The sequence below is a fragment of the Pinus tabuliformis genome, chromosome 7 (genome assembly GCF_031772625.1).
Source record: "Pinus tabuliformis cultivar Carrire ecotype Pingquan chromosome 7, CPIR1, whole genome shotgun sequence".
In the NCBI taxonomy this organism is placed as follows: domain Eukaryota; kingdom Viridiplantae; phylum Streptophyta; class Pinopsida; order Pinales; family Pinaceae; genus Pinus; species Pinus tabuliformis.
The window spans coordinates 1,868,126,411-1,868,148,277 of NC_142293.1; the positions used below are offsets into that span (position 1 = coordinate 1,868,126,411).

Genomic DNA, 21,867 nt, shown 5'->3' on the forward strand with positions numbered 1-21,867 from the left:
AGTTAAAAAATAGAAAGTGAGAATTAAATGCACATTTATTCTCATCCCTAGATCTAAATGAATCTCAGCCATTAGATCTTAGGGTAACCCAAAAGGTCATTTAGAGAGTGAAAGGAGAAGACGAGAGAGATTAATTTATTCTTTCATTAGCATTTGAAAGAAAGAGAAGAGAGAGCAAGGAAAAATTTATGAGCAGTGAAGAAGTGAAAGAGCGCAGCAAGAAGACATTTCAGCGAATCTGGGCAGCAGCATTTATTGGCACGCATCCGAAGGCAAAACCGTACAGCATGAGAAAGACACAGAGATCGAGGAAGAAGGACAGCAACAAGGGCACAAATTTCGAGGCAGATCTGGGCACGATTTTTGAGGCGTCCGTATTGCTGAAATCCGTACAATCCATACATCAAGTTTTGGGCACGTTTCTTGAGGCAAGTCGTACAGCATTTAATGTTGTTTTATTGTAGGAAAAATTTTGTTTTCGCTGTTTGCATGTTGGCATGATTTTCGAGGTGGAGTTCAAGCATGGAAATCGAAATAAGTTGTAATTTGTAGTTGTTGGAATTTTTACTGTGTATTTCAGTTTCTTCGTAAAAGCATTTTCAAAAATAAAGAAGAGCTCTCAAACTGGTTTTCCCCAAGAGTTGTAGGGGGTTTTTCCAGGGTCACATTGACCAAAAATCACTGTGTTATTTTCTGTGTGGCTATCATAATTTTGCTGTGTTTTATTTCTGCAATTTCAGCAGTGGTGAAATCTCTAAATTTGTGTTTTCAAAAAATATTGCCATTTCCGGATTTTAGAATTTTTATCATTCTTGGATTGAAAACTAAATGCATGGAGTGATAAGAAAAACTAATAACCGGAGTGGGGGTTGAAATTTCTTCATGGTATCATAGCTTAGTTGGCTGAAAAGTGCAGTTTGGGACAGCAAAGTGAAAATTACAGCACACTGATTTTTACACAGAAAACATAAACCTTTACCACAAATTTGAAAATTTCAATTTGGTAGGACAGTGAAACCTGTCTTTGGGTTTGAGAGTTGAAAACAGGTTGGATGGGCAAAACAAGTACAATGCATGGAAAGAGAGAATCCAGAGCATCTTTGAGGAAGCAGAAATCTGGGGCATTATGGTAAATACCAGGGTTGCAGGAATCGCCCCCCCCCCCCGCCGGATCCAAACCCGGAACCGCGGATCGGAGCGAACCGTCCCGGAATCCACCCTGGAAGCGCGGATCGGATTTGGCGGTTGCGCGGATCCGTTAAAAAAAAAACGATTCCTGCCTTTTTGGGTTGCGGCCGCCCGGAACCGCGGATCGGAGGGCGGTTCGGGCACGGGGTGGCGCCACGCTTCCGGCCCGGAACCGCACGCCACCCAGGCGCTTCCGGAAGCAACCCCGCGGCCAGCGGATTTTTAATTTATTTTTTTTAAATTTGTTTTAACATGTGACTTAACTAGCATGAGGGGGTGGGTTAGGTTAGTTTAGGGTGAGTCTAGGGTGACTTTAGAAAAGAATAAAGCCCCCATTCTCTTCTCATTTTCTCACTTTGAGTTTATGAGAGTTGGAGAAGAGAAGAGAGGAGAGGAGAAGAGAAGAGAGGAAAGGAGAGGAGAAGAGAGGAGAGCTTGGAGGAGTGAAGAAGGAGGAGCTAGGAGAAGGAGGAGGAGCTTGGAGCAAGAGCTTGGAGGACTTCATCTACAAGAGCTAAAGAGGTAAGTTCAAACCCCAAACTCCCTTGTTTTTTTGAAAAAAAAATTGTATTTTTCTCCTCCCTCTCCTACTCTTTCCCATTGTTTCTACTTGCTCCTTTATTTACAGGGTGTCCACCACCTATATCCATATTCCAAGATGGTGTTCTTTTGGCTTCTATGTATCATTCCACTCTTGGTTTTAATGATGGCAAGGGTGAGGAATAGAGGGGAAGAGGAAGGGGATGAACTTGGTCCTAATAGTAGTGACCCAATGTATGATGAGGAGGAAGGGTTTGAAGAGGAAGGGGATGAACTTGAAGAGGACACTGAAGCACAAGATGGGAAAGGTACATCAAATCCCTTGTGGAACTATGTGACCAAACTTGAAGGGGGAAAGGGTGGTGGATCTTACAAATGGATGTGCCCTCATGATTGTCATGGAGGAAAACCATATACGGGTTCATATACCCGTCTGAGGAGGCATCTTTGTGGGGTGCTAGAGAGTGATGAAAAAAAGGGTTCTGTGGGGGTAGCCATTTGCCCAAAAATTTCAAGTGAACAAAGACAAAAATACATCAAAATAGAGATGGCTGCACAACAAAAAAACAAGAAACAAAAAACTCATTCAGAATCAAGTGCAAACTCTAAATTTGGTAGTTGCCCATCTCCTCATGGTACTTCTGCAACCTCTGGAGGTAGAAAAACAATAGGGGATTTCCTTAATGTTTCTGGGAGGGATGATGTGGATGGAAAGGTAGTCCGTTTTCTTTGTGCTTGCGGTGTACCATTCAATGTGCTTCGCTCTCCCTATTGGCATGACATGGTAAAGGCCATCAATGAAGCCCCAAAAGGATACAAGGCCCCCAACTATGAGAAAGCTAGAACAGTGTTATTAGAAAGAGAAAAAGCTAAGGTTCAAAGAGCTTTGACACGTTTTACACATGAGTGGGTGGATTATGGGGTATCCATTGTATCAGATGGGTGGACAAATATTAGAAACCAACATTTGATAAATGTTCTTGGTGTTTCTTCTAAGGGTGCAGTATTTATTGCATGTCATGACTCCTCCTCCATCAGTGCAACTGCACAAAACATTGCAGATCTCCTATTGAAATCAATCAAAGATGTTGGTCCGAGTAATGTGGTTCAAGTGATCACAGATAATGCAGCAAATTGTAAGGCAGCAGGAAAAATTATTGAGCGTACTCATCCACACATCTTTTGGTCTGGGTGCCTGGTTCACACATTGAACCTTTTGATGCATGATATTGTGAAACACAAAGAATGTGGGTGGATTGCTGAGGTTTACAGGAAAGGGAAGCAGCTCATTAAATTCATCACAGGGCATACAAGGGTAAACTACTTCTATGGCACTTACTCCAAGTTGCAATTGCTTAAAATTGCAAAGACAAGATTTGCTAGTTATTACCTCACCTTTAGGCGGCTAGTGAAGGTGAGACAAGCTTTAACTAATCTGGTGTGTGCTGAAACATGGGATGAAATTAACCAGTGTACAGATGGTGCTACTGCTAATGTAGTCAAGGACACTGTTCTTGACACTTACTTTTGGTCACAGGTTAAATATGTTTTGCAATTCACCAAACCAATTTATTACATGATCAAGTTTGCAGATTCAGATCGACCAGTAATTGGGGAGGTGTATGAGCAAATGGATAGCATGTTGGGGCAGATTAAAGACATTGTTGAGCCTAGAGATACCACCTTGTACAATTATATTCGTGAAGAGGTGGAAAAGCGATGGGATATGCTAAATGTTCCATTGCATGCATTAGCATATGTTTTGACACCTAGGTACTATCATCCATCATGGCTTTCAAAACCAGCACCTGGGGGGGGAAGCAGGAAAAAACCACACCAAGATAAAGAGGTTCACGAAAAATATATGGCTGCATTGAGTAGATTAATCCCTGATAATGAGGAGGCTGCATTGGTACGGAGACAGGTGAGCAACTATACGCTCAACACTGGTCCATTTGGGAGCATGCATTCAATTGAAGATCGAGAGCATTTTTCTGCTCTTGAGTGGTGGAACATGCATGGAGGGCCTACTCCACTTCTACAGAGTTTGGCATTGCGGGTGCTATCACAGGTGGTAAACACTTCTTCTGCAGAGAGGTGTTGGAGCTCTTATTCTTTCATCCACAGTGTTAAAAGGAACAGGTTGAGTTTAGACCGGGCAGAGAGCTTGGTTTATGTTCATTACAACTTGCGATTGTTGTCCCATTACTGTGAAGATGCAAAGTCTAATAAAGACTTGTTGACTTGGGACAAGCATCCAGAGGAGCCCAATTTGGAGGATGGAGTGTTGCAACTAGAGCAATTAGAGGATGCTCTTATCCAGGTATGTCCATTGTGGTATGAATTTTCCAATTTTCCCTTATAAAGCATTTCTCTAATTCATGTTTTTAATTTTTTTGTTAACTAGTGTTTTTTTTTTTTTGCATGAATTTTTTGAGCGATTCTAGGATGATGATGACCGTGTTGATATGCCACCACCCCCACCCCCATCTGGTCCTAGGTTCCATGGTTCAACACCAACAGCAGGGGGTTCTTCTTCATCAGTTCCAGTGCCACGACTTACACAGGGACCATTTTCTTCATTGCCACCACGTGGAGGCACGCCATCACGTTCTATTCGTGGTGGAAGGAGGAGAGATTAGTAGATATATTCACAATCTACTTATTTTTGTCATAGTCTATAGATTACTCATTAGACTTGTAGACTTGTGAATTTGAATTTTGAACCTTTTTGGCTTGGCGGTGACCAAGTGACATATTTTGTAAACATTATTATTTGAATTTTGGACATGACAAATGTTGACAGTTGCTCACTTGCTAGATAAATCATAATATGCTCTATGTTTTATGTTTTATAATATGCTTAAATGTTTTATGTTTTATAATATGCTTAAAAATTTGATGTATGTTTGTAATAGCTAGAATATAGATGATTGTTGTACATACTAGTAACTACAATGGAATCATGGATGCCATATCTATCTTGATTTATGCAAAAATATGCATGTTTTCATGTCTTCTACAATTAATTTGGTATTTGGGATGTTTGTTTTGAGTATAAATGCAAAAAAATATATAAAAATATATATATATATAGCAGACGCTTCCGCGGACGCTTCGCTCCCTAGATTTTTGGAAAATGACGCTTCCGCGCTTCGCGCTTCCGCTTCGTGCTTCCGCTTCGCTCCCGCTTCGTGCAACATTGGTAAATACCACACAGAACCCAATGGTAGTACTTGTTGACCCTGTACAGTTAGCAAAGTCTAACAGAAAGAATGCTAAGGCAAAAAGATTGATTATGGAAGGAATCAAAGATCATGTCATTCCTCATGTGAGAGGAAAGACTTATGCACATGAGATGTGAACAGCCTTGACCAGTCTTTACCAGAGCTCAAATGAAAACAGAAAAATAGTCCTAAAGGAGAAACTGAAGGCCATTATAATGGCTAAGACTGACAGTGCTACAGTATACCTCACAAAGATCACTTCAGTGAGAGATGAGTTGGAAGTTGTAGGTGAGATCATTGCACCCACTAAGTTGGTGAGGATTGCTTTGAATGGTCTTCCCAGGACTTGGGAGAATTTTGTGGATGGCATTGTTGCACGAGAAAACCTTCCCGATTGGGAGAGGTTGTAGGATGATTGCATTCAGAATGAGATCAAAAAGAACCATTTTGGGGCAGCCAAACAAGTGGAGGAGGATGACAATGTGGCATTGTTAGCAAGAGGCAAGAAGGGCAGAGCAAAAAAGCAAGCTTCCAACAATGGAGGCAAAGACAAAGGTAAAGGCAAGCAGCAGAACAAGGAGAAGGATTATTCCAAAGTCAAATGTTGGAATTATTAAAGTTGGGACACTATGTTGTTTTGTGTCCGGAGAAGAAGAACAAGAAAGGGAGAGACAACCCCATGGTAGCTTCTGCAGAGATAGATAGCTTCTCAGAGAGCTTTGATCGGGAATTTGGGTTCATAGCTTGTGAAGCCACTAGTGCAGGATCACATGCCATACAGGTTCAGAGGGAGTGTGCATCCCCCGCTACTAGCAGAGCATCTTCTAGCATTTGGTATGTTGACAATGGCACTTCCCGCCACATGACAGGAGTCAGAGAGTACTTCTCAAAACTTTCAAAGGATGATACTGATATGGAGGTAGTACTTGGTGATGACAGCATTATTAGAGTAGTCGGTGTGGGGACATTGACATTTGATAGGGGACCCAACCTCCCTTGAAAGTGTCAAATGTTCTATATGTGCCTGGAATGAAGAAGAACCTGATATCCGTCTTAGCACTTGAGGACAGAGTGTATGATGTGTTGTTCAGCAGAGGGAAGGTGCTTATATATCCTAGGGGAACTCCAGCTTCTTTAGCTAGAGTGATTGATGTGAGCCATGCCAAGGTGTACAAGTTCTCATTCCAACCCCTGATGGCATTGAGTAGCAGCACCCGAGACAGAATCGACAGCAGATCTAGCAATTCAGAGTTGTGTGAGATTTGGCACCGCAGCATAGGGCATATGTATCATGGGGCCTTGAGTACATTGTGGGAGATCACCACTAGTGTGCCAGATTTCAGTGATGATCACCTTGATGTACGCAAAGGATGTGCTATGGGGAAGTTTGCCAGATCCCCTTTTCCCAGCAGTGACAGCAGAGCGATCGGGATCCTTGACTTGATTCATACCGATGTGAGTGGTCGGATGTCTCATGTATCCTTGAGTGGCTATGAATACTATGTTTTATTCATTGATGACCACTCCAGGAAGACCTAGATTTATTTCTTGAAGACCAAGAGTGAGGTCTTCAAGCGGTTTCAAGAGTTCAAAGCTCTTGTGGAGACCCAGATAGGTAGGAAGATCAAGGTCCTCAGGTCGAACAATGGAAGGAAGTATACCCTTGGTGAGTTTGTTGATTTTTGCGCTGAGGAGGGCATTAGGAGGGAGCTCACAGTTCCTTACAACCCCCAGCAGAATGGGGTTGCGAAGAGGAAGAACAGATCCATTGTAGGGATTGCCAAAGCCATGCTTCATGATCAAGGGTTACCTTTATTTTTGTGGGCAGAGGCCTACAACACTGATGTGTATTTGCAGAACAGGAGTCCACATCGTGCCTTGGGGAATGTGACTCGGAGGAGGTTTTTTCTAGGAAGAAGCCTGATGTTGGGCACTTTTGTATCTTTGGGTTTCTTACATATTCCTATATCCCCAAGGAGAACAGGACCAAGCTAGAGCCCACTGCAGACAATGGCATCTTTGTGGGTTATAGCGAGACCTCGAAAGCTTATCGGATTTATATTCCTGTGCAGAAGAAAGTGGTTGTCAGGCAAGATGTGAAGTTCGAGGAGGAGAGAGCTTTCAGGAGGTCATGGGAGTTAGAGTATCCAGAGTCACCAGACCCTCAGGAGCAACTGAGTCAGTCACAGGGATCCAGTGGTCAGGGATCAGGAGGTACATCGATTATAGCGTCAAGTCCATCAGTGAACAGTGGCTGTCAAAGTCAGGTGGGTGGTTCTTCGGGCAACATGCAGGGTAATCCACAGAGTAGTTCATAGGGTAGTCCACTAATGGACAGTTCACATGGTACTTCAGCATCTATAAGCACAAATTCAGGCATGAGATCAATTGGCAAGCCTTCAGGAGTTCAAGCTTCTAATGATGATGAGGATTCTTTCACTTTGGTGGGAGAAGTATGCTCAGGGAAGAGGAAGCCCAAGTGGCTTCAAGATACCTTGCGCGAGGCCACATCAGTTGCTGGGCCAAAGAGACAGGTTAGAGAGAGTAAACAACCTGAGCGATTCTGTAGTTACATGGCATTGGTAACAAGCATTATTGACTCCAAGCCTTCTAGTTATGAGGAGGCAACCAGCCAGCAGGTCTGGAGAGAAGCCATGATGGAGGAGTATTCTTCTATTATGAAGAACGATGTTTGGGAGGTAGTGTCGAGGCCTAAAGGTAAATCAGTTGTTACTTCCAAATGGCTCTATAAGATAAAGCATGCTGCAGATGGAAACATCGAGAAGTTCAAGGCTCGATTTGTGGTGAGAGGGTTCTCACAGGTAGGGGAGTTGACTATGAGGAGACCTTCGCAACTGTAGCTTGGTATACATCTATTCACTCCATTATATCGATTGCAGCAGAGATGGGTTGGAAGATCCACCAGATGGATGTGAAGACCACATTTCTCAATGGCTTCATTCAGGAGGAGGTTTATATTGAGCAGCAACAGGGCTTTGAGGTGCATGGGAAGGAGTCCCATGTATGCAAATTGAAAAAGGCACTCTATGGCCTGAAGCAAGCTCCTAAAGCTTAGTACTCTAGGATTGATACATACTTGCAGCAGTTGGGTTTCATAAAGAGTGAGGCTGATTCAAACCTATACTTCATTATGGTGGGTGAGGAGCCTCTCATTCTGGTGTTGTATGTTGATGACTTGATCATCACTGGTGCAGAGAGACTCATTGAGGGTTGCAAGAGAGATCTTGCTTCAGAGTTTGAGATAACAGATATCGGCTTGACGCATTACTTTCTGGGATTGGAGGTGTGGCAGGAGGAGGGGCATTTCTTCCTAGGACAAGGGAAGTACATTGTGGATATTCTTAGCAGATTTCACATGGAGGACTGCAAACCCATGTCTACACTTACGATCACTAACTAGAAGAAGCTTCATGCTTCTAATTCCGAGTGGGTGGATCCTACTCTATATAAACAGCTAATTGGTAAATTGATGTACTTGGTCAACACTCGACTAGATATATGTTTTGCAGTTAACACTATGAATCAGTTCATGTGTGAGCCCAGGAGAGTGCACTGGGTGGTTGCAAAACACATTCTTCGTTACTTGAATTTTCATCTGGATTATAGACAGGGTGATGGAGTGAGATTGGCAGGGTACACAAATTCAGATTGGGCAAGTTGTGCTTCAGAAAGAAAGAGTACTTCCGGGTGCTATTTTGGGTTGGGTTCGGCTGTTGTGTCGTGGATCAACCAGAAACAACAGTCAGTTGCATTGAGCTCAACTAAGGCAGAGTATATGGTTGCTAGTTTGGCTAGTTGTGAGGCCATATGGCTTAGCAAGATGTTGTTTGATCTATTTGGTCAAGCATTGAGACCCTTAGTCATTTACTGTGCTAATCAGAGTTGCATAAAACTCACGGAGAATCCAGTTTTCATGACAGGTCAAAGCATATTGAGATCACGTATCACTTCATTAGAGACTATGGCCAAAAGGGAGTTGTCAAACTTGAGTACATTGCCACAAATGAGAAGGTAGCGGACATTTTCACCAAAGCCTTACCACGGGGCAAGCATGTCTACTTCAAAGACAAAATGGGAGTGGTGAGGAGCACTTCCTCGGTAAGAGGGAGTGTTAAAATTTGGTTACTAGAGGACAAGTGGTTTCCTAAGGCATTGATCTTTGGCCTAGGGAAAAGTGTCCAAATTTATTTGTACTTTTCTCCTAAAGTGACTTTATAAGTGGTAAAGTCAATTTAATTTAAAAGTGACTTTATAAGTGGTAAAGTCAATTTAATTTAAAAGTGACTTTATAAGTGGTAAAGTTACATTCTAATTTAAAAGTGACTTTATTAAAGTCAATGAAGAATTAGAAAGTGAAAAAGTGACTATGGAAATAAAAGGCTAAGTGGGTCTTTATTTAAGTGGGTGAGTTAAAAAATAGAAAGTGAGAATTAAATGCACATTTATTCTCATCCCTAGATCTAAATGAATCTCAGCCATTAGATTTTAGGGTAACCCAAAAGGTCAATTAGAGAGTAAAAGGAGAAGAGAATAGAGAAAGATCAATTCATTCTTTCATGAGCATTTGAGAGAAAGAGAAGAGAGAGCAAGGAAAAATTTCTGAGCAATGAGGAAGTGAAAGAGAGCAGCAAGAAGACATTTCAGCAAATCTGGGCAACAACGTTTGTTGGCACGCATCCCAAGGCAAAACTGTACACCATGAGAAAGACACAGAAATTGAGAAAGAGGGATAGCAGCAAGGGCACGAATTTTGAGGTAGATTTGGACACAATTTTTGAGGCATCTGTACTGTCGAAATCCGTACGGTCCGTACAATCCATACAATAAGTTTTGGGCACGTTTTTCGAGGCAGGCTGTACAACATTTAATGTTGTTTTATTGCTGGAAAATTTTTGTTTTGCCTGTTTGCAGATTGGCACAATTTTCGAGGTGGAGTTCAAGCACGGAAATCGAGATAAGTTGTAATTTGTGGTCGCTGGACTTTTCACTGTGTATTCTAGTTTCTCTGTAAAAACATTTTTAGAAATAAAAAAGAGCTCTCAAACTGGTTTTCCCCAAGAGTTGTAGGGGGTTTTTCCAGGATCACATTGACCAAAAATCACTATGTTATTTTCTATGTGTGGCTAGTGTAATTTTGTTGTGTTTTATTTCTGCAATTTCAGCAGTTGTGAAATCTCTAAATTTGTGTTTTCAGAAAATATTGTCATTTCCAGATTTTAGAATTTTTATCATGCTTGGATTTAAAACTAAATTCATGGAGTTGTTGTACCTTAAGAAACCAATTTCCTGACTGTGTAGAAATTGTGCTTAAGACATTAATGATTATAATGATTGTCACTTGTTTGTCACTTAATTATATGTTGTGTCCTCAAATGAAGGACCTGGGAAATCTGGTTCTTAACCCTCAATACTTAGGTGAAAAGAAAATATTAGAATGCCATTTGATTGTTGAATATAAATGATGAATGAAGAAAGTTTGAATAAGTGATAAACAATATGTTGTTTTACACAGGATCTATTATCTGTGACAATTGGAGAAGTTATAGATAATATGTTGTCTTACACAGAAACTACTATCTGTAACTTAGAAGAATTGCAGAGGTGTGAACTTCAACTATAGGAGTGCTCTTTTAAGGGATTTTAACTTTATTTACACAAGCAAATAAAGACCTGCAGCTTCAATTAATATACTTAAAGGAAGAAAACATAAGATGACACATAACAGAGAAGACACAAAATAATACCCAACAATGTATGGTAAACTTCTGATTCTTTCACTAATCAACAATTGTATCAGGAATTCAGTAGCTTAGTCTCCAAGTTCTCCAAAATTCGAACCCCTTCTCTATAAATTTTCCTCTTTTTATACATTATAAGGCAGTTGGTGATCACCAAACTGTCAAACTACTTAACTATTTTCCTAACTGTTTAGAGTAAAAATTATTACATAACATTACACAGAGGGTAAAGGACACCTCATTTTAAAAGAACATAGAACGGAAGTTAGAAAATGATGATGACTATTAGCTTTTCGACTCTGTTGTTTGGCTGTTGATGAAGTCTCTCTGTAGATGCTTTAACAATGATTAAACTGTTTTAATCATAATACGTTGTATTTGACAAAGCCTCGTGCGTGAACCTGGGCCCACGTATGTATCGAGAGTGTTTTGATTGGCCAAAACACAAGGAAACCCGACCAATCACCTTTCTTTGTAGTTTTAGTCATTCACCTCTAACTTTAGTTATTCTGCTTAAACAACGGAATCGGCTAATTTACGCAGAACATTAGTTTACCACGGAACTTAAAAGAATTAATACTTTGATTCATAAACCATCGGGTCCGTCGTAGCTGTACGTGAACCGTTCGATCACTCATTCAATCAACGGTCCAATCCTTCGAAACTCACGAGACTTTAAACCTGTTTGAAATAAACCTTATTGAGTCTGCCTTTTCAACGCTCCGTTGACTCCCATACGGACCCGATGGGAAATATAAACCGCCAGTTAATAATCTATCGAGTCCGATTTTAGCGATAAAATCCGATTACTTTTCCACCCAATATCTGTCAGATCCCGTCTCTTTGGATGGATGGCTAAGATTGGCCCGGACTTCAACAAATTTAAACTGTGTTTGATATGCCATCGCATCCGATTAGTTACCCACCCAATTGTCGTCGGATCTATGGCCTATTGATCAGACGGCCCAGATCTTCTCGCAGGTACATTGTTGCATCCGATCTCCGAAATGAACCCATTCTAGTTAACTTATGCAATTACCGTTGGATCTGTGGCTTGTTGATCGGATGGCCCAGATCCTCTCGCGAGTTTACATTCAAAAGCCATCCCGTCAATCAAATAAAATACTTTATTTCTTTTAAACTTTGTGGGGGTAAAGAATATAAGGGAGCTTCATTGAGGTTGAACCCCCGCAGTGATTTTAGGCCACACATTGTGGTCAACCATGCTCACATCACGGTCAACTGCGGGGGTTGAGCCTTTAATTAACCTTCGTGCTTATTGTTTCCCCACAGCACACCTCATCATACTCATCAAGCTATCGCTTGATCGCGCCTCTTGAACCTGCATGGCCTTTAGACAATGATTTGATTTTTCATTTCTTTTGATTTTTGTTTCATTTTGTGATAAAACTGAAAATAAGACTAAAATAACAATGGAAGCTACAACAAGAGTGATAAGGAAAACTGATAACTAGAGTGGCGGTTGAAATTTCTTCACGCAATGCCATGGACTAGATTCCTAACCAGGGCAATCTATCCAAGTGGGAATAAGGTGGACTCAAGATTTTAGCCCCTCTAGGTACCATTAGGCTTACTTGCTAACCACCAACCCAAAAATCCAGATGTGTATCCAAATCAGAGCTCAATAACCAACACCACCTTTCCAACTCCAGGAGCCAGACATCAACACAAAGTGTCGGCCAGATGTCTTCCTAGGCAAGCCTCAACAAATCTCTTCCACACCCTTATCATCAATACAATCAGCAATATCTACCAAACCAAGGAGGTTCCTTAGATATTCAAACTTCTTATTAGGAAGAGCCTTTGTCAGTATGTCTGCTACCTATTCATCTGTCAAGACATACTCCAACTTCACGATCTCATCCTACACCAAGTTCTTAATAAAGTGGAATTTACTGATATGTTTTGTCCTCGAATGAAACACGGGATCTCCAGACATCTTTATATAGCTTTGGTTGTCACAATTAATCATAGTAGGACCCAGAAACTTCTCGAACAAATCTGTAATAAGCTTCCTTAACCAAACAACCTATTTTCCTACTTCACATGCAGCCACATATTCTGCCTCGGCACTACTCAATGCAACAGGATCTTGCTTCCTACTCATCCATGAGATCATAGCAACTCCCAAACTAAAGCATCCTCCAGTAGTGCTCCTTCCATCGGTCTCACTGCCACCCCAATCAGAGTCTGTGAAGCCAATTAGCTTGACTTCCTTACTATCATACTTTAGGCAGTGATGTATAGTGCCACGAAGATACCTCAATATATGTTTGGTAGTTATCCAGTGATCATGACGAGGCTCCAACTGAAACTGACTAAGAATGTTCACTGCAAAACATATATCTGGCCTAGTATTTACCAGATACATCAGGGAACCCACCAACTATCGATATGAGGTAGGATCCACGAGACTAGAGTCAAAGCCCTCAACTTCTTGAGGTTGGTGATCATAGGAGTAGTCATCGGCTTGGAATCCATCATCTCGAATTTCTCTAATAACTTGATGATGTACTTTCCTTGCCCCAAATATATCTCCCCAGGTCTCTGCCATACTTCTAGACCTAGGTAATAGTGCATCAGTCCTAGATCCTTCATTTCAAATTCAGCTGCCAACATCTTCTTGCATTCTTGAATTCTTCGCTCTACACCTGTGATGAATAGATCATCCACATATAGTAGAATAATGACGGGCTCATTATTCACGACCTTGACGTAGAGATTTGAATCAGTAGAACTCTTCACGAACACAATTCTAAGTAGATATGCATCCATATTTACATACCATGCCCTAGGTGCTTGCTTCAAATCATATAGGATCTTCTTAAGTCCACAAACATGAGAGTCCCTGCTATTCACTTCAAAGCCCTCGGGTTGTTCGATGTACACTTCCTCATCAATGGTCCCATTCAGAAACGCAGTCTTAACATCCATTTGATGGATATTCCACCCCATTATAGCAGCCAATGAAACCAACAATCTAATGGTAGTGTACCTTGTTGTAGGTGCAAAGGTTTCATCATAATCAATGCCTTCCTTTTAAGAGAAACCCTTTGCAACGAATCTTGCTTTATACTTGTCTATACTTCCATCAATAGCATGTTTGATCTTATAGATCCACTTAGATGTGACAATTGATTTGTCACTAGGTCTAGGAACGATTTCCCAAACCCCATTCTTCATGATGGATATATATTCCTCCTACATTGTTTTCATCCAAACATCTTCATGCGTAGCTTCCTTGAATGTAGATGGTTCGCCTTCAATTGTCTTTGTCATATATGCAGCATAGGCAAAATATCTCTTTGTTTCTTACTTTCCCTGAAGGAACCTTTCGCAGCTTCATGTCTGTCAGTATCTTCTAATGTAGCTTTCAACCAATTTGGCCTCTTCCTTGTGGTTGGGATAACCACTGATTGAATAGGCTCACTTGGTCCTTCTTCTTCAAGATTTGTAGTAGAGTTTTCATGATGAACTTCTTCTTCTTCAAATATGGGAACTTCTTCATCATCGGAATGAATAGGAATATCCTTTGATTTCTTGTATGTTTGATTTTCATTGAATATGACATCCCTGCTTACTTTAATGTGTCTTCCTTCCTTTATATAGATTCTATATGCTTCTGAGGAAAGACTATAACCAACAAATATTCCCTTGATACTTGTAAAGTCCAAATTCTTTCACTTGTCTTTCGAAACATGGATATATGCTGGACTTCCAAAGATTCAGAGGTGATCCACGCTCGGCTTCTTCCCTGTGAATACTTCTTCGGGTGTTGTATTATCAAGACTCTTATGAAGACTTCTATTTCGAATGTATACGGCAGTAATCACTGCTTCTCCCCATAAGAACTTTGGTAGATCTTGATCAAGTAGTATAATTCAAATGCCTTCTTCAGTTGACCTATTATTCCTTTTAGCCAATCCATTTTGTTCGGGATAGTAGGGAACAATGAGCTCCCTCTTAATAGCTGCTTCCTTACAATATGCAATCAATTCCTTAGAAGTGTATTCACCACCATTATCAAACCTAAGAGTCTTTATCTTTCTTTCGGTTAGGGTTTCCACTTCAGTCCTAAACTCCTTGAACTTATCAAATACTTCATCTTTAGTTTCAAGGAAGTAGATCCATGTCTTTCTAGAATGGTCATCAATGAATGTCACATAGTAGAGATGACCTCCAAGTGATTTGTCAAACATGGGCCCACACACATCGGAATGGATGAGGTCTAATATCTCTTTAGACCTAGTTTCACTATTATGAAATGGCTTTCTTGTATGTTTTCCCAAAGAGCATCCCTTGCACACACCTTCATGATCTAACTTCATATTAGGAATACCATGAACCAGTTGACTAAGAGTAGGGATGACCTTATAATGTAGATGACCATACCTCCTATGCCATAGCTCAATGGGACTTATTTCCATATGAACCAAAGCTTGAGGAGGTGGTGTAATGACCCTATAAAGACTTCACGAACTCTAATAACCCTAGCTTTATCAATGCTAGAGTCTTTTCCCCAACCCAATACTTTTCCATCAACAAAAGAAACTATCTCCCCTTTATCTTCTAAACAAGAAATATAAAGCAAATTCTTTTTCAAACCTGAAACATTTAGAATGTTGTTGAGATGCAGCTTCGACCCATTATCCATCTTTAACGATGTTGATCCCATGCCTCTAACAGCATAGCTTTTGTTGTCACCCAATTCCACTGCATGAAAAAATGGCTCCTTTGATAGTGTATGAAGTTGCTTACTTTCACCTGTCATGTGTCTTAATGCTCCACTATCAATGATCCATGCATTGTCATCATTAAGAGAACTTGTAAGGGCAGCCAAGAATCCTTGACTCTTGACCTTGTTGAACAGGTAGTAGATGACCTTCTTGATCCAGCTTTTAGCAGTGTTGTAACCCATTCTTATGTAGTTCATCATAGAGGGAGAATCCATGCCAACAAAGTGATCTTCAACTCTTCTTGACCTTAGCTTTGATTCCATGTTGGAAAATCAAAGTAGTTATATTAGGGATTGATTCTCCTTTCTTGATAATTACTTGTGAGTGTGTTGGCTTCTTTTACTTCTTTATTATCTTTTCTTTCATCAAGCAATTACCATTTTATGTGTGTACGAAGATCACAAAACAAGAGACACAAGATATAGGCACTATGCCAGGGAAAAACCCCCCTAGAGGGGAAAACCCAGTCAATTTAATTCTTCCTTTCAATAGTATTTTTTGAGACTCTTCAACCTAGACCAAGACTAGACTTTCCCTCCACACCAAGTCAGCCTCCCAAATATTTGACCCCTTCCAGCAACTTCGACTAGGCAGCAGCTTACACCAACAACAAAACTTAGGAGACTTCGATCTCCCAATCCAGAACACGAAACAGAGAGAGAGGCACCAAAAGTTCGATTTTTTTCCTCTCCTTAGACTTCCCCAAACTCGCACTTCTTTCGGCTTCCCGACAACAGACTTCGCGCTTCTCTAGCTACTCTTGAGATATCAAACTAACTTGAGAGATGATGATCCAAATGACTTCGTCTATCTTGTATTTATAGGCTTCTTGTGGTTCGAATTAGGGTCCTTAGGCCGACTTGATCTCTCTTAGGCTGACTTGATGTGGAGGATACATAAATCATAGTTGATTCAATACTAAACCTTTTTACATGATTCAAAAGCCCAAGAAGGGTCTCTTTGAATGTACAAACAAAACTTAGGAGACTTCGATCTCCCAATCCAAAACACGAAACAGAGAGAGAGGCACCAAAAGTTCGATTTTTTTCCTCTCCTTAGACTTCCCCAAACTCGCACTTCTTTCGGCTTCCCGACAACAGACTTCACGCTTCTCTAGCTACTCTTGAGATATCAAACTAGCTTGAGAGATGATGATCCAAATGACTTCGTCTATCTTGTATTTATAGGCTTCTTGTGGTTCGAATTAGGGTCCTTAGGCCGACTTGATCTCTCTTAGGCTGACTTGATGTGGAGGATACATAAATCATATTTGACTCAATACTAAACCTTTTTACATGATTCAAAAGCCCAAGAAGGGTCTCTTTGAATGTACAATGACTCTATAAACTCAATATTAATCCTAGGAGTCCACAGTGACTTTGACTAATATAATGATGACCCAAGCATGAAACCCATGCTTTAGTAAGTTATTGTTACAATAATAAAAATTAATAATATTTGTTTTTAATATATTAATAAATTAATATCATAATTTAGATATTATTTTTCAAATATAGACGTTACTTGAAATTATGTCTCTACATTGCTCTCTATTTAAGCCTTTTCCATGGTCTGCCTCTTCACCTGGTCCTGACGATGAACCACACTTGTTGGTTCAAAACGCATTGGTCAAAAATTTCTCTTATATGATTTCTACCGAAAGACTTTGCTTAATAAATAATAAAAATTATTTTATGATTGAAGAAACTAGGTTAAAGGCAAAAAGCGATGTTGGATCAAATGAACAAGTTCAAACATACGTTGCCATGGCTAGGAGAAAAGGAAAGTTTGGAAAGTTTGATCCTTGGAAAAAGAAGAAAATCGATATGTCAAAGATACAATGTTATGAGTGTAATGAATATGGGCACTTTAAAAGGAATTGTCCCAAACTCAAGAAGAACAACAAGAAGAGAAAGGAAAGAAATAAAGCCCATGTTACCAAAGAAGCAAAAGAATCATAAAAGAAGAAATCAAAGGAGGGAGTGAAAGATCTCTACTATGACTGAGAAAATCTCCCTCACTTAGTTCTTTTCAGTTATAGAAGATGATAGAAGCATCACAAGTATGATAGGATGCATTATGGCAAGATAGAGATGACATCATCATAGAAGCATGGAAGGATAGTTGAAGTAGAAAGTCTACATAGTTCTAGCAGTCATCATGATAGAAAGAAAGTAGCTCATAGCATCTCCATTGGAAGCATATAAGGACAACCGAAGTCGTTGTATATATGGTTGGAGGAAAGTCATCTAGCGAATAGAAGATAAAGAAATCATCATACATCATCATCATTAGGAAGAAGCATTTGCAGAATGAGGATCATCGATGATCCTCCATTGGAATCTTCATTAGAAGGTTCACCTCTACTTTGAAGAAGCAAGTGACTCGCAGAAAGTCTACATTCCACCTTGCGCAGGATCCACTGGTTAAAAGGATGAAGGTATGGTGACAAAGAAGTGTAGCATGTCAAGTTGGTTGAAGTACTTTCATCTTCAAGCAAGGAAAGGAAGTTGTTAGAAGGAATTATAGATGACCAAGAGAAAGAAGAGGTATGTGTATATTTGGTAATAGATAGATAAAGTCATGTCATCATATGGTTGCAGATAATATGGGCTAAAATGCTCTATCTCATGAGCATGAAGAAGAAACTCTTCCTTTAGAATGGTGCATGAAGGCATGTAGACATTGTGCCTTGAACTCTTCTTCATATTGACAAGATGAAATCAACATAATATGACCTCATGGAGATTATGAGGTGGTTGGAAACTATGGTTCCTATGATAAAGGAACTATCCTAAGGAAGCATTAAGTAAAGAAAGGTAGAGAAGAGTTCGTGAGAAGATGCATTCGTTGACACGTAAGATAAAGATAAGTGGTCAACATCTAATAAGTAGAAGAATTAGGACATCTCCATGGAAAAGGTATGAAGACCCTAATTTGTATACTGGAGAAGGTAAACCTTGGTAATGTATGTCTTGGAGATGGGTTCATACAATATGCAAAAGGATTTTGATGCAGGAAGTGAATGTCATGATGAAAGGCTATCATAAAAAGGTAACATTGATTTAATGTTCATTTTGATTTTTGAGAAAAACCTCAGGTTGGGTTGAAACAAAACTATCGAAAAGGAGTTGTAGAAGTCACCTACAATTAGTACTCTTGAGATTGGATGGAAGATCCGAAAAGTAACATGACTAGGAAGAGGTAGTTGTATAAAAGAATAGTCAAATGTAGACTAGAAGATCACTTCCAATGAAAAGAAGGAAGACCTGACTATTGGTTTGACACAAAGTTTTGTTGAAGGGAAGTGATGAAGAAGATGGGTGATGCCCTACGAAGAAGAAGGTTCCATGATGAAGAAGATGAAGTTCATGACATGATGCAGAAAGAGCGGCCCTAAAAGCAGTTGATGTTACCATGATCTCCACCAAAAAGCAGATAGTTGTTGTTGGAAACAAGTCCCTAGTTGAGAGGGAGCTTGGGCAAGTTCCCAGGTAAGAAGGAACTTGAGTATATTCCTTTTATAGGAATGAGTATATCCTCCCTAGTTGAGAGGGAGAGATAGACACATCATTCTTGTCTTCATTTTATGAAGAAAGAATGGAGGATTGGGTAAGCATCTTAATTCTGATACTCTTTGAGGATGTGGTAGGACATCCAAAATGTAAGAGCAGTCGAAGAGGAAATTCCTAGAGGATGTGTTATTCCAAGACATGAATAGTCCTAAAAGGACATACCTTGTGAACATCCAGATGGGTTACGTGCCTTAAGAGACAATGATGATGGTGTCTATTAGTCATTGTCTCGCCAGCATTGTGCTCTGATCTTGTGGAGAGATAGAGTTGTTAGACAAGGCCTTGCTATGTGACAATGTTGGTTGGTATGAGAAAAGGGCTTACCAATCCGACTCTTCTTATGAGAATTCTTCAGTATGAGAATGTCCAAGTACCGTGTATGGATTATGAATACCTCCCAAGTTAAGAGGGAGTGTTGAAATGTTTAACGAGATTCAATCTTCATAATATCTATTGTAATCATGATTTTATATATTTGATATTAAAGAGAAAAGAAATTTATTATTGTCATTCTTGATGCATGGGTTTCATGCTCAAGATAAATTTATTTATAGGTCAAGCACCCATTGAGTGCTTCTAGGTTTGTCATGAAATTATGAAGTCAAAAGAGTCAATGTCATAAATGTAAGACCCCTTTGGGCATGTTGTATCATGTAAAGAATTTTTTTGTAAAGTCAAAATTGTCATAAAGACCCTCCAAGACCTTGTCAAACTAGTCGGCCTACAAGAAGGATCAAGTCGGCCTAATGGACAACAATTGAACTCCTAAGAAGCCTATATATAAGAGACATCAACCTCACTTGAAGATCATCCAATCATCTCACATAAATTTCGATCAAGAAAGAAGAAGAGACCTAAAAGAGCGAAGAAGAGGAGGACTAGAAGAAGGAAAGAAACAAGTCTTTAAAAGTTTTTTTTGTGCTATCATCTCCTCACACGTGAGAAGATTAGGGCTACATCACTGCAACAAGATCGAAGTACATAAAAGAGTTGAGTTAGGGCACCTAAAGGTCTACTTTGCAAGTCGAGTTCCAAAGAAGGAAGAATCAAGTCAATCGAAGGAGAAGGAAGGAAGAAATCGCCATCTTTTCCACATGTGCAAGAACTAGGGTTTCTGCAGTAGCCGAAAATTGTAGTCAAGAAGTTGTTGGGGTCAAAGTTGTTGGAGAAGTTGTTGGGGTCGAAGTTGCTGGAGAACTTGTTGGAAGCTGTGAAAGTTGACTTGGTCTTAGAGGGGTCTTTGACAAGGGTCTTAGGTCTTGGAATTCGTCATCTAAACATTTTATAAGAAGGGAAGAGTTCTTGTGGGTTTTCCTCTCAAGAGGAGAGGTTTTGGCCCTCGCTTACAGCCTACATTCTGTGTCCTTTGTCTCATTGATCTTTATTTTTTGGTAGTTGTTTGATGATAGAAAAACACAATAATAATCAAGTTGAAGAAGAAGCTAATTAAGTTAAGTAAAAAGATATCACAAGCAGTTATCAAAACAAGAAGAAAAATCACCTAATCTAGTTGCCCCTAGATTTCTCAACACTATGGACAAACCTATGAAGGACAATATGAAAGCAGATGTTAGTTGGTGGAAGGGCTAACTTGGCACTTGGAACAGTGGCTATATGACTTGGATTTCTCTTGATTCTATAAAGAAAGGATTGATGGGTTTTCCCCCTTGGTGGGGTTTTTCCCTGGCTTGGAGCCTAATCTCTGGTGTCATTTGTCTCTTGTTTTATTTTCTTGCATTCTAATGGTAATTGCTTGATGAAGAAGAAGATTAATAAACTAAGAAGAATCATACTAATGCTCACAAGTAATTATCATGTTAAGGAATTCACTTTTCACTGGAATTCCAACATGGTTTCAGAGTTATGGTAAGAACAAGGACCTTGTTGTAGAAACCAAGATCTTAGGGTTGTTGAGAGTGGAAGTTTGAATCTTTGAAGTCACCTTGCTCTAAGAAATTCAAGTGAAGGTCTGAAGATCAAAATTATCCCTCTGTGATCCAGAACAGGCCTGGTATCACACCTCAATTGAAGGTCAGGAAAAAAAAGGCTATAATCACCTCTTCTTAGCTCGCTCTAATAATCTAATTAGGCTGAAAAGTCTACTCTTATATCTAAGACTATGTAGAAGTCCTCTATGGCATGAATTTCTTTGAAGTCTTAAGACTCTTGTTCTTCTAAACATTGTGGTACAAATCTTTGTAATAAATGCAAAGGCATTAACACAAGCGTTCTGTGGCATCTCTCTAAACTAATGTGAATTTCGTGTATGCACAAATCATCTCCAAATGTAGAACGAAAGTATTTCTCTATGATATGAGAATCTACAGATCTAAATAGCCTTATCACTATGTTGCAGGAAACGTGGGGGGGGGAGGTCCGTTTCCGGTCGGAAACTGGGATGAAACGCGGAAACGCGTTTGGTACTGCCGTGAAACGCGTTTCCAGCCGTACTGCCACGTTTCCCGAAACGGAAACGTGGCCAGTACGGTCGGAAACACATTTCACGGTCGTACAGCCCATGTTTCCCAGCTAGCTTGTGTTTTTTTTTATTTTTTTTTAATTTGTTTTTTAATTTTTTTTAGGTTATCTAGTGAGTTCTAGAACCCTGTCTAAACTTATAAAAGAGAAGTTTGTCTCACTCTCTCATCACACTATTCAGCAAGTCGTTTCTCTTGGAGACTGGCAGCTGTTTAAGCTAGGGTGTTTTGAGCAGTGAGCAAAGTAGATTTCAGCAGCAGGAGAAAGAGATTTCAGCAGCAAGAGAAAGAGATTTCAGCAGCAGCAGATTTGGCTCAGCTACAGCCATATTTCTCTTCTCTTT

The 21,867-nt window shown here is 40.0% G+C and overlaps 2 protein-coding genes across 2 annotated transcripts in view; one reads left to right on the plus strand and one right to left on the minus strand.

The window, feature by feature from the left end:
• LOC149255925 (uncharacterized) overlaps positions 1–21,867 on the minus strand; it is a 111,367-nt gene that overhangs the window by 14,526 nt on the left and 74,974 nt on the right. The window lies entirely within an intron of this gene.
• LOC149255926 (uncharacterized) lies at positions 1,352–4,379 on the plus strand. The gene is made up of 2 exons (XM_089460599.1): positions 1,352–4,051; positions 4,176–4,379. The coding sequence occupies exons 1-2, from the start codon at positions 1,847–1,849 to the stop codon at positions 4,368–4,370; spliced, it is 2,400 nt and encodes a 799-aa protein (XP_089316725.1). The 5' UTR covers positions 1,352–1,846; the 3' UTR covers positions 4,371–4,379.